The 14,453-nt window shown below is 41.9% G+C and overlaps 1 protein-coding gene across 3 annotated transcripts in view; it reads left to right on the top strand.

The window, feature by feature from the left end:
* The first annotated feature begins 3,210 nt into the window (after positions 1-3,210).
* Positions 3,211-14,453, top strand: part of GSDME (gasdermin E) — a 34,802-nt gene continuing 23,559 nt past the window's right edge. The window contains exons 1-3 of one of the 3 annotated variants that reach the window (XM_067470258.1): positions 3,211-3,229; positions 9,960-10,008; positions 12,549-12,800. In XM_067470258.1, the coding sequence (XP_067326359.1) occupies positions 12,590-12,800 (211 nt within the window). In that variant the 5' untranslated portion in view covers positions 3,211-3,229; positions 9,960-10,008; positions 12,549-12,589. The other 2 variants (XM_067470257.1, XM_067470256.1) reach the window with 2 other exon arrangements.

Here is a 14,453-nt window from a genome sequence, read left to right on the forward strand (position 1 = left end):
CCAATCAAAACACAATGTGCAGTCAGCCTTTTCCTGGGGGAAAAATGAAGAAAGTTTTGGGAAATGTCAGGATTAGAAATAGAAGATGTCCTCATCTAGATGCCCTGCAAAATGCTATGAAAAATGAAATGGAGCAATTGCACATGAAGGCCTCACCTAGAAGTATTCTTTGGCTGGAAACACTTGTGTTCAGGTCTGTCCAAAGAGATAGAGCTTTATTTCTTTGCAAGTTATATCACCTTTGAAAAGTCTTAACTAACAATGGCTAATTACAGCTAAAACAGACACACTGAATCAATTGAGTTTTTATACATATTGATTTACTTATTCAGCAACTAATTCATTGGGTGTTTTTTCCAGTTGGGACAAGAAAATTGATTTAGGCCAATGTCATGTAAGATACCAATACAAGATTTTTTTTCTCCTGCTCTAATACTGTGTTCAATTCACAACAGAATATAAGTGGTGCTCTCCCTTGTCTTCTTCAGTACTTAAAGAAACATCATAGGCTGGGATTTAAAAAAAAACAGCATCACCTCTGTGTGTTCCAAAAAGCTACTTTGAAAGCCTGAAATGTGAAGTGTTTGTTTTGTCTTCTTTTAATTTAAAATGCATGAAAAAATAAAGTCAGCTTCTATAGCATGTGATCTTCTCATACCATCTTTTTCCCTCCTGGCAAAATAGAGGAGCCGCCTCACCTGGCAGCTGCATTTAAACTCTCAAATAGGCCATAGAGTGACAGTGTTTAACAAACCCTAAACAAACTGCTAGACCATTTTAACATTTTTTGAGCAGCGTCCCCTCAATTGGGAGAGTTCCAGAATCAAAATGGCCCAGGGCAGAAAACTAGTCCACAGGGACTGATTTCGCCCAGGCAAGCATTGCCAGCTGCTGACCCATCCCAGCTCTGCTCTGACTCACCCAACAATCCTCTTGTCAATATTCAGGGCCATGCAATGCTGCAAGAGCAGAACGCATCGCTGGCTGCAGAAAATAAAGTGTGGTCTTGGAAGCTAAAGAGGGCCAGCCCTGGCTAGTATCTGGATAGGAGACCACCAAGAAATGCAGACTCTCAACCAGGAATCTTCAAACTTTTTAAGCAGAGGGCTGGTTCACAATCCATCGGATTGTTGGTAGACCAGACTATAATTTGAAAACAAAACAAAACATGAATTCCTATGCACTCTGCATATACCTTATTTGTAGTGCAAAAAAAAAGTGAACGAAAAATACAATACTTAAAGTGAAGGACACTTTTAACTGGCATAAACTTATTAGTATTTCAGTGGGAAGTGTGGTCCTGCTTTTGGTTTAAGAGGCAGTCACATTAATTAGGACTATTGTTGTGTGCCTTCAAGCCATTTCCGACTTAGCGTGGGAGCTGGGCAAATGAACTTGGAGGGCTGCATCCGGCCCGTAAGCCATAGTTTGGGGACTTGTGATCTAAGCTATATTTTCAGATAAAGGAGCTGGCCAAACCACTTCTGAGGATTCCTTGCCTAGGAAAACCTTAGACATTCAGTGGGTTGCCATAAGCCCGTGATTTGAAGGGGAACACACTCCCTAAAACAGTGGTTCCCAATCTGTGGTCCGTGGACCACAAGTGGTCCCCAAGTATGGGAATATAGTTTACAGTCTCACCATTACTACACCATTGCCTCAAAACCATGTGGCAACGAGAGTGACTGGTCTCGCAAAACCCTCTTATAGTGCCAAGGCAAAGGGGATATTGAGAGAGAAGAGGCTTTTTTCGTGTCAGGAGTGACTCGAGAAACTGCACGTCGCTTCTGGTGTGAGAGAATTGGCCGTCTCCAGGACATTGCCCAGGTGATGCCTGGATGTTTGATTTTTAAAATATATATATATTTTATTCAGGTTATATAAGGTATTTCAGATACTGAGAGTAGAAAGAGAAGTAGGGGTAGGGAATATTAGAAAGATTTACACGTGAAGTAGGAGAACAATGGAATGATAGAAAAGTAGGAAAGGCATGTGCAGTCTACCTAAAAAAGAGAGGAAAATTTGGAAAAATAAGAAAAAAGATTAAAAAAAACCCAAAACAACAACAACAACAATAAAGAGTCTATTGACTTCCATCTAGCCTTTTGCGGCTTTATCGTTATTGGATGTTTTACCATCCTTGTGGGAGGCTTCTTTCATGTTCCCGCATGGGGAGCTGGAGATGACAGGGGGAGCTCAACCTGCTCTCCCTGGATTCAAACCACGGATTTATCGGTCAGCAGTCCTGCCAGCACAAGGATTTAACCACAAGAGGAGCGGCTTACTACCCATGAAAGATTACTACTACCACATCAGCTCTTGATATTAAATGTGGTTTTCTGTGGGTGGGCAAATAGTGAGTACTGGATGGCATATGTTCTGTATTGGAAACTAGAGCTGATGTGGTCTATCCAATGCCATTTTCTGAATCAGCACCTCAAATAACCAAACCGAATCTAAAGTTGACCAAAAACTGATCTGTAACCCTTTTGGTACTAATTTTGGAGAGTGGTCCCTGGTTAAAGTGGTTGTTGTTGTTCATTCATTCAGTCGCTTCCGACTCTTCGTGACTTCATGGACCAGTCCATGCCAGAGCTCCCTGTTGGTCGTCACCACCCCCAGCTCCTTCAAGGTCAATCCAGTCCCTTCAAGGATACCATCCATCCATCTTGCCCTTGGTCAGCCCCTCTTCCTTTTTCCTTCCATTTTCCCCATCATAATTGTCTTCTCTGAGCTTTTCCTTTTTTTTCTCATCTTGGCCTCTACTATTCTTCCCTCCAATGAGCAGTCGGGCTTTATTTCTTGAAGTATGGACTGGTTGGATCTTCTCGCTGTCCAGAGCAAAAAAAGTGGTCCCTGCTCAAAAAAAAAATGTTGGGAACCACTGCCTAATGCCACCAGGTCCTATCTGATCTTGGAAGATCAGCCCTGGATTGTACCTGGATGGGAAACTGTCAACATATACCAGGTGATGTAGGCTGCCTTTCAGAGGAAGGAACTGGCCAAACCACCTATGGGTCTCCAGCAGTCAGAAGTAGAAGGCACAGACAGGCCTCCTATTCCTGGAGCAACCAACCCTTGAAAACAAAGCCCCAAACCAGGCATCCTCAAACTGTTTGGGCCTCCAACTCCCAGAAGCCCTAACGAGCTTGTTCAATTGTCAAGAATCCTGGGAGTTGAAGTCCCAAACACCTGGAGGGCCACATTTTGAGGATGCCTGCCCCAAAAGGTCTGCGCCTTCAAGCCGCCAGGTCTTTGCTCTCTTTATGTTATGAGGAGAGACGATGCAAACTCCAAGAAGAAAGGGGAAGCCAGGCTTAGGAAGGGAAGGGAGGGAAGGGGCGTGGCCACCGGGCGTGACCCTCTGAGAGGCCCGAGGAAAGGATGGTCCCCGCTTAACCGCGGCTCTGCAGCTGTTGTGAGCTTTGCGAGAAGGTCGGGTTGGCGAACGGAGGCGCCCCGCGGAGCTGTGAGTCAAAGGGAGGGAGGTGCGCCAGGCAGAGCTTGCCTTTGTTTCCCCCCTTTCCTTTCCTCGCAGAGAGCAAGGGCTTTTTTCTCCTCCTCCTCCTCCTCCTTTCTTGCCTTGTTATTTTGTTCTCTTTGTCCCTGGCGCCTTTACCCTGGATACATTTACACCAGGCATGGGCAAAGTTGGTCCTTCCAGGTGTTTTGGACTTGAACTCCCACCATTCCTAACAGCCTCAGGCCCCTTCCTTTTCCCCCTCAGCCGCTTAAGCGGCTGAGGGGGAAAAGGAAGGGGCCTGAGGCTGTTAGGAATGGTGGGAGTTCAGGTCCAAAACACCTGGAAGGACCAACTTTGCCCAAACCTGATCCACACACACACACACTCACTTTAACTGCTATGTCTCAATGTTATGGAACCATGGGAGTTATGGTTTGGTAAGGTCTTTTGCCTGCTCTGCCAAAGAGTTTTGGTTCCTCACCGACTAACACCCCTTCTCCCGTAGCATTGAGCCAAGGCAATGAAAGTGGGGTTACACTGAGTCAATTCTACAGTGTCATCTCCTTGTCCCAGAGTGAGACCAGAGCCTTGACAGGTTCGCAGCTTGGGAATGATCCTGGATTCATCACAGAGCCTGGAAACCCAGGTTTCGGCGGTGGCCAGGGATGCTTTTGCACAGTTAAAGCTTGTGTGCCAGCTGCCCCCGTACCTTGGGAAGTCTGATCTGGCTACGGTGGTCCACGTTCTGGTGACATCCCAAATAGATTGCTGCAACGCACCCTACGTGGTGCTGCCTTTGAAGACGGATCAGAAACTTCATTTAGTCCAATGGGTGGCAGCTAGATTACTAACAGGAGCTACATATAGGGAGCGTACTACCTTCCTGCTACATCAGCTCCACTGGCTGCCTGTCCACTTCCGAGCTCAATTCAAAGTGCTGGTTTTGACCTATAAATCTCTCTACCAGTGGTTCTCAATCTGGAGTCCCCAGATGTTTTTGGCCTTCAACTCCCAGAAATCCTAACAGCTGGCAAACTGGCTGGGATTTCTGGGAGTTGTAGGCCAAAAACATCTGGGGACCCCAGGTTGAGAACCACTCTATACGGTTCTGGCCCAGCTTACTTGTCCGAAAGCATCTGCCTCAACGTCTCACCTTGTAACTTAAGATCATCTGGGGAGGCCCTGCTCTCGCTCCCACCAACATCACAAATGCGGCTCGTGAGGATGAGAGACAGGGCCTTCTCGGTGGTGGCCCCCCACCTGTGGAATATGCTTCCGAGCGAGATATGATCAATCCCATCGCTCCTTGCTTTCAGGAAGAAATTAAAGTCATGGCTATGGGACCAGGCTTTCGGTCAGCAGACATAAATTAGCACTTTAGTGGAAAGGCGATTTACATGAGGATACAATTCTATTTGGTAACAAATGTTTTTATATTGTTTAATTAATGGCTTATGTATTTTATGTATTTTAATGGTTTGATGGTTTGTTTAATGGTTATTGTATTAATTACTCATGTAACGGCATCGAATTGCTCCCTATGTAAGCCGTCCTAAGCTCCCCTTTTGGGGTAGAGAAGAGGCGGGATATAAATACCAGAAATAATAAATAAAATAAATATATTACCCTGAAACACTGTACGAAGCTGCTGTTTACTTAGCCAAAGACCTCTTGGACCTCCCAAAACTACAGACCCCTAAATCCTGCAGAGTGTTGTCAAGACAGTAAAATGTTACAACAATGTGATGTGGTAGGAATCCATTGTCATTAAACTCCGTTGTCATTACATCACACCTGGCATACTGTATCCAATTCTGGGCACCGCAATTGAAGGGAGATGTTGACAAACTGGAATGTTCCCAGATGAGGGCACAAATGATCAAGGGTCTGGAGAACAAGCCCTATGAGGAGCGGCTTAAAGAGCCAGGCATGTTTAGCCTGCAGAAGAGAAGGCTGAGAGGAGACATGATGAGGGCCATGTCTAAATATGTGAGGGGAAGTCATAGGGAGGAGGGAGCAAGCTTGTTTTCTGTTGCCCTGGAGACTAGGATGTGGAACAATGGCTTCAAACTACAGGAAAGGAGATTCCACCTGAACATGAGGAAGATCTTCCTAACTGTGAGAGCTGTTCAGCAGTGAAACTCTCTGCCCTGGAGTGTGGTGGAGGCTCCTTCTTTGGCGGCGTGAGTTCCCGCTGTTAGCCCCAGCTTCTGCCAACCTAGCAGTTTGAAAACATGTGAGTAGATCAATAGGTACCACTCCAACGGGAATGCAATGGCACTTCATGCAGTTATGCCAGCCACATGATCTTGGAGGTGTCTACATATAATGCCAGTTGTTCGTGTCTACTGAACCATCAGTGAACAAAAGTGTCACTATCTCAGCCACCCATTGGGACAATTTTGAATTTTGGAATTCCAAATAAGGGATGCTCTATTTGTACTGCACTGTACTATACAGGCAAATGTAAATATGTATATGCACCTTGTTGTTTTAGGTTGGGTCTACTTTAAATATTAATTAGATTTTTGTTCATCATGCCTTTTTAAAATGACTATGAACTGTTTGGCTTGAGGAGGGGGCTGCTTTGCTCCATGTGTGTTGGAATGCTGATGTCGAAAGCCAGATTGTTAAGGGAGGAGTGAATTTTTTCCGCAAATTCCCTCCCAATATGGTTCTGATCCAGAGACATTTCGGTACAGCAGCTTTCATTTTCATTCTTGTACACAAGGCTTGCTCCCTCAAACAGATGGTTGGCACTGCTGGCATTGGCAGCAATCACCAGCCGTTTGGGCGGGGATGTATTTGGCATTGGTCTCCACCCAAAACAGACTATTCGAGTGGAGACTGACAACCATCTGGTGTCAAATTGCCCTTGGATCCTCAAGAAATACTGATACCCATCGGCCTACACCATTGCACATAGGGGCAGTTCTAGAAAGGTGATCTGCCTGTCCCGTTTTCTTGCCTCAATAAAAGGGGTCGCACGTGCTATTTTTGGGCGGGGGTGACTTAAAATAACTTTGGCACAGACAAAATTTCAAATTCTTCACAGGTAGTTAGTTCACTCCTTGTTGAAATTCACAAGATTTACTGTTTTATGCCACTTCTACACTGTCATATAATCAGAGTAACTGATTAGAATTGGATTATATGGCAGTGTAATCCTGTTCAAAGCAGATAATGTGGATTATCTGATTTGATAATCAGGATTATATGGCAGTGTAGAAGGAGCCTAAGTTTTTACAGTTCAGTTAGCCCCCCTACTCAATACGTTCAGATTTTTTTTTGTCATGTCAGGAGCGACTTGAGAAACTGCAAGTTTCTTCTGGTGTGAGAGAATTGGCCGTCTGCAAGGACGTTGCCCAAAGGACGCCCAGATTATTTGATGTTTTTATCATTCTTGTGGGAGGCTTTTCTCATGTCCCCACATGAGGAGCTGGAGCTGATAGAGGGAACTCATCCGCCTCTCCCTGGATTTGAACCTGCGACCTGTCAATCTTCAGTCCTGCCGGCATAGGGGTTTAACCCACTGCGCCACTGGGGCCTCCATACATTCAGATAATAATGTGTCATACATTTTAATAAATCTCACTGGACAAAGCTCTGCCTCAGGTTGGAGTTTTGTGTTGAGTAATTAGTTTGCTGTCAATGTGCTTTAATATTTTAGTTAAATTCTTATAATTATGGTTATGTATAAATATTTGCAAGGATGTCATAAGGAAGAGGGAACAGGCTTGTTTTCTGCTGACCTGGAGACTAGGACTTGGTTTTGTATCTCTCCTCAAACCACAGGGAGAGGTGGATAATAAATGTGTTGTTGTTGTTGTTGTTGTTGTTACTGTTACTATTGCTACTTTGAGCACAGTGTCTCATGGGGGAGTGGGCTCTTCTATTTCCCTTAATGCACACTTCTCAATATCAAAAGAAGCAAGAATCAGCATCATCCTATATAATTTGACCTTCATTGATGTGGTAAATTAGTACAAGAGTTATACCAGATGGAGGAGGCAGGGTGTTCACATGACTAAATTATATAAAATAAGATGCTGGGGAGAAGCGAGTCTAGCTTAGATTGAAGATGTGCCAGTTTTCTGCATGTGGAAGAAAGTGCATGGGAAGATGTGCTTAATCGTAGCAGCTTCCTGTGCATGTAAATTGATGCAATACAAACAGCGGGAATGAGGCCTTTATTCATTCCCTAGTTCTGTCTTTGTTCGCTCAAGAAAGGAAAGAATAGCGCTCTTTGTAAAATAAAAAAAATTAGGCTGTTGCTGAGAGAGTGACTGCTGAGAGCACAGTCAATAATTAAGTGGAATATGTTGAGAGCGTTTGTTTATTGAGACTGCATATGTGTTTAATTTTTGAAGTTTCAAAGAAAATGCATGGTAGTGCTTGAGTCATCTACAGACTATTCGGGACCAATTCTTAGCCAGTAGCAATCTGGTCTCATTTTAATAGGAAAGCTTGATATTGTGTCGCGGAATCTCCTTTCAGGGAATGTGGGAGTAATTCTACAAACTGAATATGTAATGGGTTGTTGTGAGTTTTTTGGGCTGTCTGGCCATGTTCCAGAAGCATTCTCATGACGTTTTGCCTGTGTCTATGGCAGGCATCCTCAGAGGTTGTGAGGTCTGTTGGAAAATGGCAAGTGAGGTTTATATATCTGTGGCATGTCCAGAATGGGAAAAAGAACTCTTGTTTGTTTGAGGCAGGTGTGAATGTGCAATTGGCCACCTTGATTACCATTTAACGGCCTTGCAGCTTTATGGTCTGGCAGGGGGAATCCTTTGTTGGGAGGTGATTAGCTGGCCCTGATTGTTTCTGGACATTCTACATATATATAAACTCAACTTGCCTAGTTTCCAACAGACCTCACAACCTCTGAGGATGTCTGCCATAGATGCAGGCAAAGCGTCAGGAGATAATGCTTCTGGAACATTGCACAGCCCGAAAAACTCACAGCAACCCAATGATTCTGGCAATGAAAGCCTTTGATAATACATTGACTTTGTAATTGTACAAAATCGCATATTGTTATTGTTATTATTATTATTATTATTATTATTATTATTATTGATATCACTTCTTGTGCAAAAAAAGTGATTTTTGGGTAATATTTCCAGTTCTGATGTTCTATACATCCAGGAAGGCAGACTAAGGCCCCTGCTACACTGTCCTTATTTCCCAAGACCTGATCCCAGGTTATCTGTTAGGAACAGGATTATATGAGTCTCCACTGCCATATAATCTGGGATAAGTAGATAATCGGAGATCAGATCCTGGGATATAAGGACAGTATAGAAAGGACCTAGGTCTGCAACTTTCATCTGAATGATGTTCTCTTAGAGACACATGATTTATCTTTGACAAAGTGTTTGTTAAAGCACAGTAATTTTTATTGCATGTCTTCAATTCATCTCTGTCCCAGGATTTCTTGGGAAGCTTTGTTCAGAGAAGGTTGACTACTGTCTTCCTTGAGGTTGAGAAAGTGTTACATGCCTGAATTCACCCAGTAGGTTTTCATTGTCAAGAGCCGTTGTGCCACATTGGCTCACTAAACTATGCTGTGAAAAACTAATGTGTTTCAAGTTAAGAGCTTGTTCTTTAGTGTTCTGTCAATATAGACTTCATTGCTATGGATTAGTTAGTTCAATATTTAGTTACATGTTCGGTTTGAATGCTTGTACTACCATCGGTTCAATTCAGAGCTGTGCACTTAAATTATTGCATGGATGGAAAAGGTTGATATATATCGTTTACAGCTTTGGCACATCCATGCAACCAATCTCTGTACATTTCTTTATACATCTGAAGAAAGGACATTTCTAATTAAATTGAAACTGCTATCCAATGTAATATTTTCTCAGCTGTAACCTTTAGAACTGTTTTTGTAAATAGCTTGCAGGTGTTGGTGGTTTTTGTCTTTCCATTCTTTCCATTGAGTGTTGCAGTGGAGAGAAATATGCCTGGGCCATATGTTTCCCCCCTTACAGATTTATTATAACTTTTATATAAAACGGTTGCAATGTTTTAAAAGCTTGGCGGTTGCATTATCAATGCTCATACCAAGTGTAAAATAATTTGCACAAACAGTCAGATAGATAGTGCACACGTATATATAAAATGCATGCAAGCAATCCTTCCATGTATATATGCCTGTTGCTATTGTATGCCTTCAAGGCATTTTCTTGACAAAATCTGTTCAGAGGGGTTTGCCTTCATCTAAGGAAGACTGAGAGAGTGTGACTTGCACAAGCCTACCCAGTAGATTTCTATAGCTATGCATGGATTTGAACACTGGTCTCTTGGAGTCTTAATCTAGCACTTGTATCACTACCCCATGAGGAACTGCTACTGGTAGGATATTTTCCTCGATAGGCAAGAACAGAAATGCTTTCTTAACACATGCACAAGTGCACTAGGTCTCATCCAAAATATATCTTTACCTAAGAATGTGAATGTTTCAACTTGTTTCCAAACTTGTATATTACAGGTGTTCAAGGAGCTGGGTTTGGATGCATCATCTTGCTGAACACCTTTTGGTAAGAAACCTATTTTTCACATAGGTTAATGTTTGAAGTATCTTTCCTTAAATCAGTCTTTTATTATAACACATAAGTAGAGGGTGCATCTACACTGCAGAATTAATGCAGTTTGACACCACTTCCAAGTGCTCAATGCTATGAATAATAATTTTTATTTTATTTCTTCCCTGCCTCACAGCTAAAACACATTATCAAAATACAGAAACATTTTAAAACACTCCATAGGCTACACATATTAAAAGACATTTCCATAAAATACATATTAAAATACAAAAAACCAAAATTTAGACATAAAGTGGAAGTTTAAAATTAATTAGTCACTAAAACAGTTTGGGTAGACCTGCTGGAAGAGATAGCTCTTCACTTGTATCTTAAAATCCAACAGCTGATATAGCTGTTGGAGCTCTACCTGCAGGTCATTCCACAGTTAGGTGGCCAATGAAAAGGTCCTCTGTATCATGTTTGCCAGTTGGGTTCCAGCAGGCTGGAGCAGATGCCCCCCAGAAGACCTCAGTTTTCATGGTGGATTGTAGAGGAGAAGGCGATCCTGTAGGTAACCTGGACCCAAACCATTTAGGGCTTTAAAAGTCAAAACCAACACCTTAAACTTTGCCTGGAAACTAATTGACAATCAGTGGAATGACTTTAGGATAGATGTGATATGAAAGCTTTCTTTGCTGCACATATTGTCACCTTATAGGAGTGAAGGTGTCCTCTATACCCTGTCTTGTTGCATAAAAGTCAAGTTTTCCACCATCTGTGCTCTAGTCGTCATCCTTCCCATTTCATTTACCTGAGGGTCTCTTTATACCAGGGAGCCTGCTTTGTCACTGGTCGGAGAGGATGTTTTGGAGCAATCATGTCAATAGCTCTGGTTAGATATTGATTCTACCTATTGAACAGGGATTCAACAGGATTGTTGGTAATGCCATAAAACCCTCGGCTCCTGGAATCTCAAAGGAGCCATTAACCTTTGAGGGCAGGCCATTTTAATAGGTCCTCCACCCCTGCAGGGGTAGGTGGTAGCTGTGATACTAGTCCTGACCAGAAAGTGATCTGTTCATGACAACTCGGATGTATTGATCACCTCCACCCACAGATCTATATGTTCCAAGCTGAAAGTTGCATCAAGGATATGACCTGCCAAATGCAGTTGTCCTGAAACCAATGTGGATAGGCCCTTGTTTGTCACAGATACCATGAACCCCTGAGCTGCACCTGACAAACTGACCTTCAGTGGTATGTTGAAGTCACCCAGAAGCAAAAGTCTGGGGACTCCAATAACACCTCCAAGATCAGTTCAGTGAGCTCAGCCAGGGAGTCTATTAGGCAGTGGGGTGGACAGTACACTAATTGTCTATCCCTGGTTTTCAGACACAGGTGTACATACACAATGTGATTCAGCTCCCTAATAGGTAGTCTGGTCAGGTTAAAGTGGTCTTTATAGACCACAGCTACCCTCTCCCCTGCCTTCTTTTTCTCACCTGCTCACTGATTCAGTACCTGGCTGGGAGGGCCTGGGCTGAGGTTGGGATACTATCATATCTCAACCAAGTTTCAATGAAGCATCCCAGGTCAGCTCCCTCATCTTTGATAAGATCACAGATTATATGAGTCTTATTTTTCACTGACCTGGCATTACTTAAGATCAAGGTGAGATTTCATGGGTGGTCTGCTTCACTCTTCAATTTACTCAGCCTGGCAGGGTGACTGGAAGATGAGATGGGTATTAAACACCTTTCTCTCCTTCCTCTACAAGGATACGTAACCTTGTCATCACCATATCTCCCTCTGCCCTGTATGAAATCATGGGAGCTATAGTTTTTTTTTCTTTAGCCTTTACTTCCAAGAAGGGCTGGTCCTCCTCAACCTACATTTTCAGGACTCCATAACATTGAAACATGGCAGTTAAAATGGTGCCAAACTGCATTAATCCTACAGTGTAGATCAGTGGTTCTTAACTTGTGGGTCCCCAGATGTTTCGGCCTTCATCTCCCAGAAATCCTAACAGCTGGTAACCTGGCTGGGATTTCTGGGAGTTGTAAGCCAAAAGATCTGGGGATCCACAGGTTGAGAAACCCTAGTGTAGATTATAGAATCATAGGGTTGGAAGAGACGACATGGACCATCCAGATGCACCCATATTTTTTCTGCGAGGTGTACATTATTTGATAGTATTGTATTTTTATGGAACTCAAGTCAGCTTATAAAAATGGGAACAGATGCAGACAAACACTAATACCATACAAAAGTTAAAATATAATAAAATCTGAAAAAATGATGACCATAAAAAGAAAAACAGAAAATATGCCCAACACAGTACATTGTGAAAGGTCTATTCTCCATAAATAATCAGGCATCAAAGACCTCCTGAAGAAAAAATATTGTTACCATAACCCGTCTCAATTTGGGTTTTGAAAAGCACTATGAATACATCCCACTTTGGGAGCCCAAACAGATTTCTCACGTAAAAGTGTAAACACATGTTTTGTTCAAAATATTTGCCTTCGTGACATCTTTGTATTTTCTTTTCGCAGATATTTTAAAAATAAATAAATAAACACCAGCATTTTCCAGGATGTTTGCAAAGGCAACAAAGAATTTTGTGAAAGAGGTTGACTCTGGGGGAGACTTGATTCCTGTCCCTAGTCTGAATAACTTGGATAACCTGCAGTTCTTGAGCTTAGTAACAAAGAAGAAGAAAATGTGGTGCTGGCAGAAGCCAAAGTACTATCTGTTGTCAGTCACACTGAATGATGTGCTTGCAAAGGGCAAACCCATAGAGCCAGGTAAATGATAGTTACACAAGGTTAAGATAAGAAAAAGTGCAAAGTGCAACCATTAATGAAGAAAGCATTTCAAATATATATACTTTATATTTATTTTAAACTCTGAAATATTCAGCCATTTTCACATAGTGATGCTGCTTAGTTGTAATGTTTAATACATTATCTTCCACATAATTTTATTTTAAAGTGAATATAGGGCCCCATCTACACTGCCCTATAAAATCCAGATTATTTTTAACTGAATTATACAGCAGTGTAGACTCATATAATCCAGTTTAAATCAGATAATCTGGATTATATGGCAGTGTAGATCTAATCTAAGGTATTGATTTGACTTCAGTGAAAGAAATGTTGGTAACATCAAATGATTCAAATGATTATAATATTTAAATTGTACCATTTTTATGGATTCGATGGTTTCAAGTTCTTGATTTGGTACATGCCCATTTTAGATCCTTGTTTTTGGAGCTAGACTGTTACAGTAAATGTGGCTCTTTAATGTTTAATCTTAAAAGGTTGCACTTTAAAGTTATATGAACAATAATACGTCGATTGTGATTTGAGACAACAAATGCTAGAGTGCTACTTTATCTGACACAGTGAGTATTTTCTTCATTTGATTTGAGCATCCTTTGCATCACAGGTGTAGAGGAAATAATGGTAAATAGTGTGAACAAATGACCATGAGAATTAGAACTCAATTAGCATGGAAACATGTTTGCACATGGTGTAGTTTGACCATTGCCAGTAGCTGTAATTAGTGATAGGACAGTAATTCTTGCATTGTCAAATTAATTAACATCTGTAATGGGATAGGAAGCCAGTGTACAGTTAGATAGGAAGTCATTTGTGTCCAGATTAGATTAGATTTTTATGATCATCTTTGAACCACAGAAGGCCTGTGTTACTTTAAGATTTACAGGTCGACTGATAAATAAAATCAACATTCTTGATAAGTTAGGTGGAGATTCATCAAAGTTGATTCTCTCCATTACTACTATGTAAGATGTTTAAAGACTCTTTTTTTTCTAAACTGTTCCATTCACATTGAAGTTCTCACCCTAAGAGCATCTCTGGGTTAGGATCTAGGGCAGTAGTTTTCAACCTGTGGGTCCCCAGGTGTTTTGGCCTACAACTCCCAGAAATCCCAGCTGTTAGGATTTCTGGCAGTTGAAGGCCAAAACATCTGGGGAGCCACAGGTTGAGAACCACTGAGCTAGGGTCATAGATAATGTATCAAACTGTGCATCATCTATGACCCTAGCTCAGTGGTTCTCAACCTGTGGGTCCCCAGATGTTTTGGCCTTCAACTAGCTGTAGTTCAAGATTTTGAAAAGTTACTTTCTTGGACTACTGCCAAGAATCAAGATAGGGATTCTGAGAGGTATATTAAAATAATCATCGTCATTTTGAATTTTATAACAACTTCCGTATGCCTGAAAGCCACCCAAGATTTGAAGAATTTCGATTGGACCTTTCTCGTCACATGGTGAAATGTTCACCTGGAAAGGGCTGTGCTTTCTAATCATGGTCTTCAGATCCAGCAATACACTTTTTTATAGATAAAAACTCTTTCTTTCCCCTTTTTCTTTCATGTCCTAATTCTAGACTTCTGTTTTTTGCTTTTACAGTTCACCCAAAAGCCACACCTTA

The sequence above is a fragment of the Anolis sagrei genome, chromosome 6, assembly GCF_037176765.1.
Source record: "Anolis sagrei isolate rAnoSag1 chromosome 6, rAnoSag1.mat, whole genome shotgun sequence".
NCBI classification, from domain to species: Eukaryota; Metazoa; Chordata; class Lepidosauria; order Squamata; family Dactyloidae; genus Anolis; species Anolis sagrei.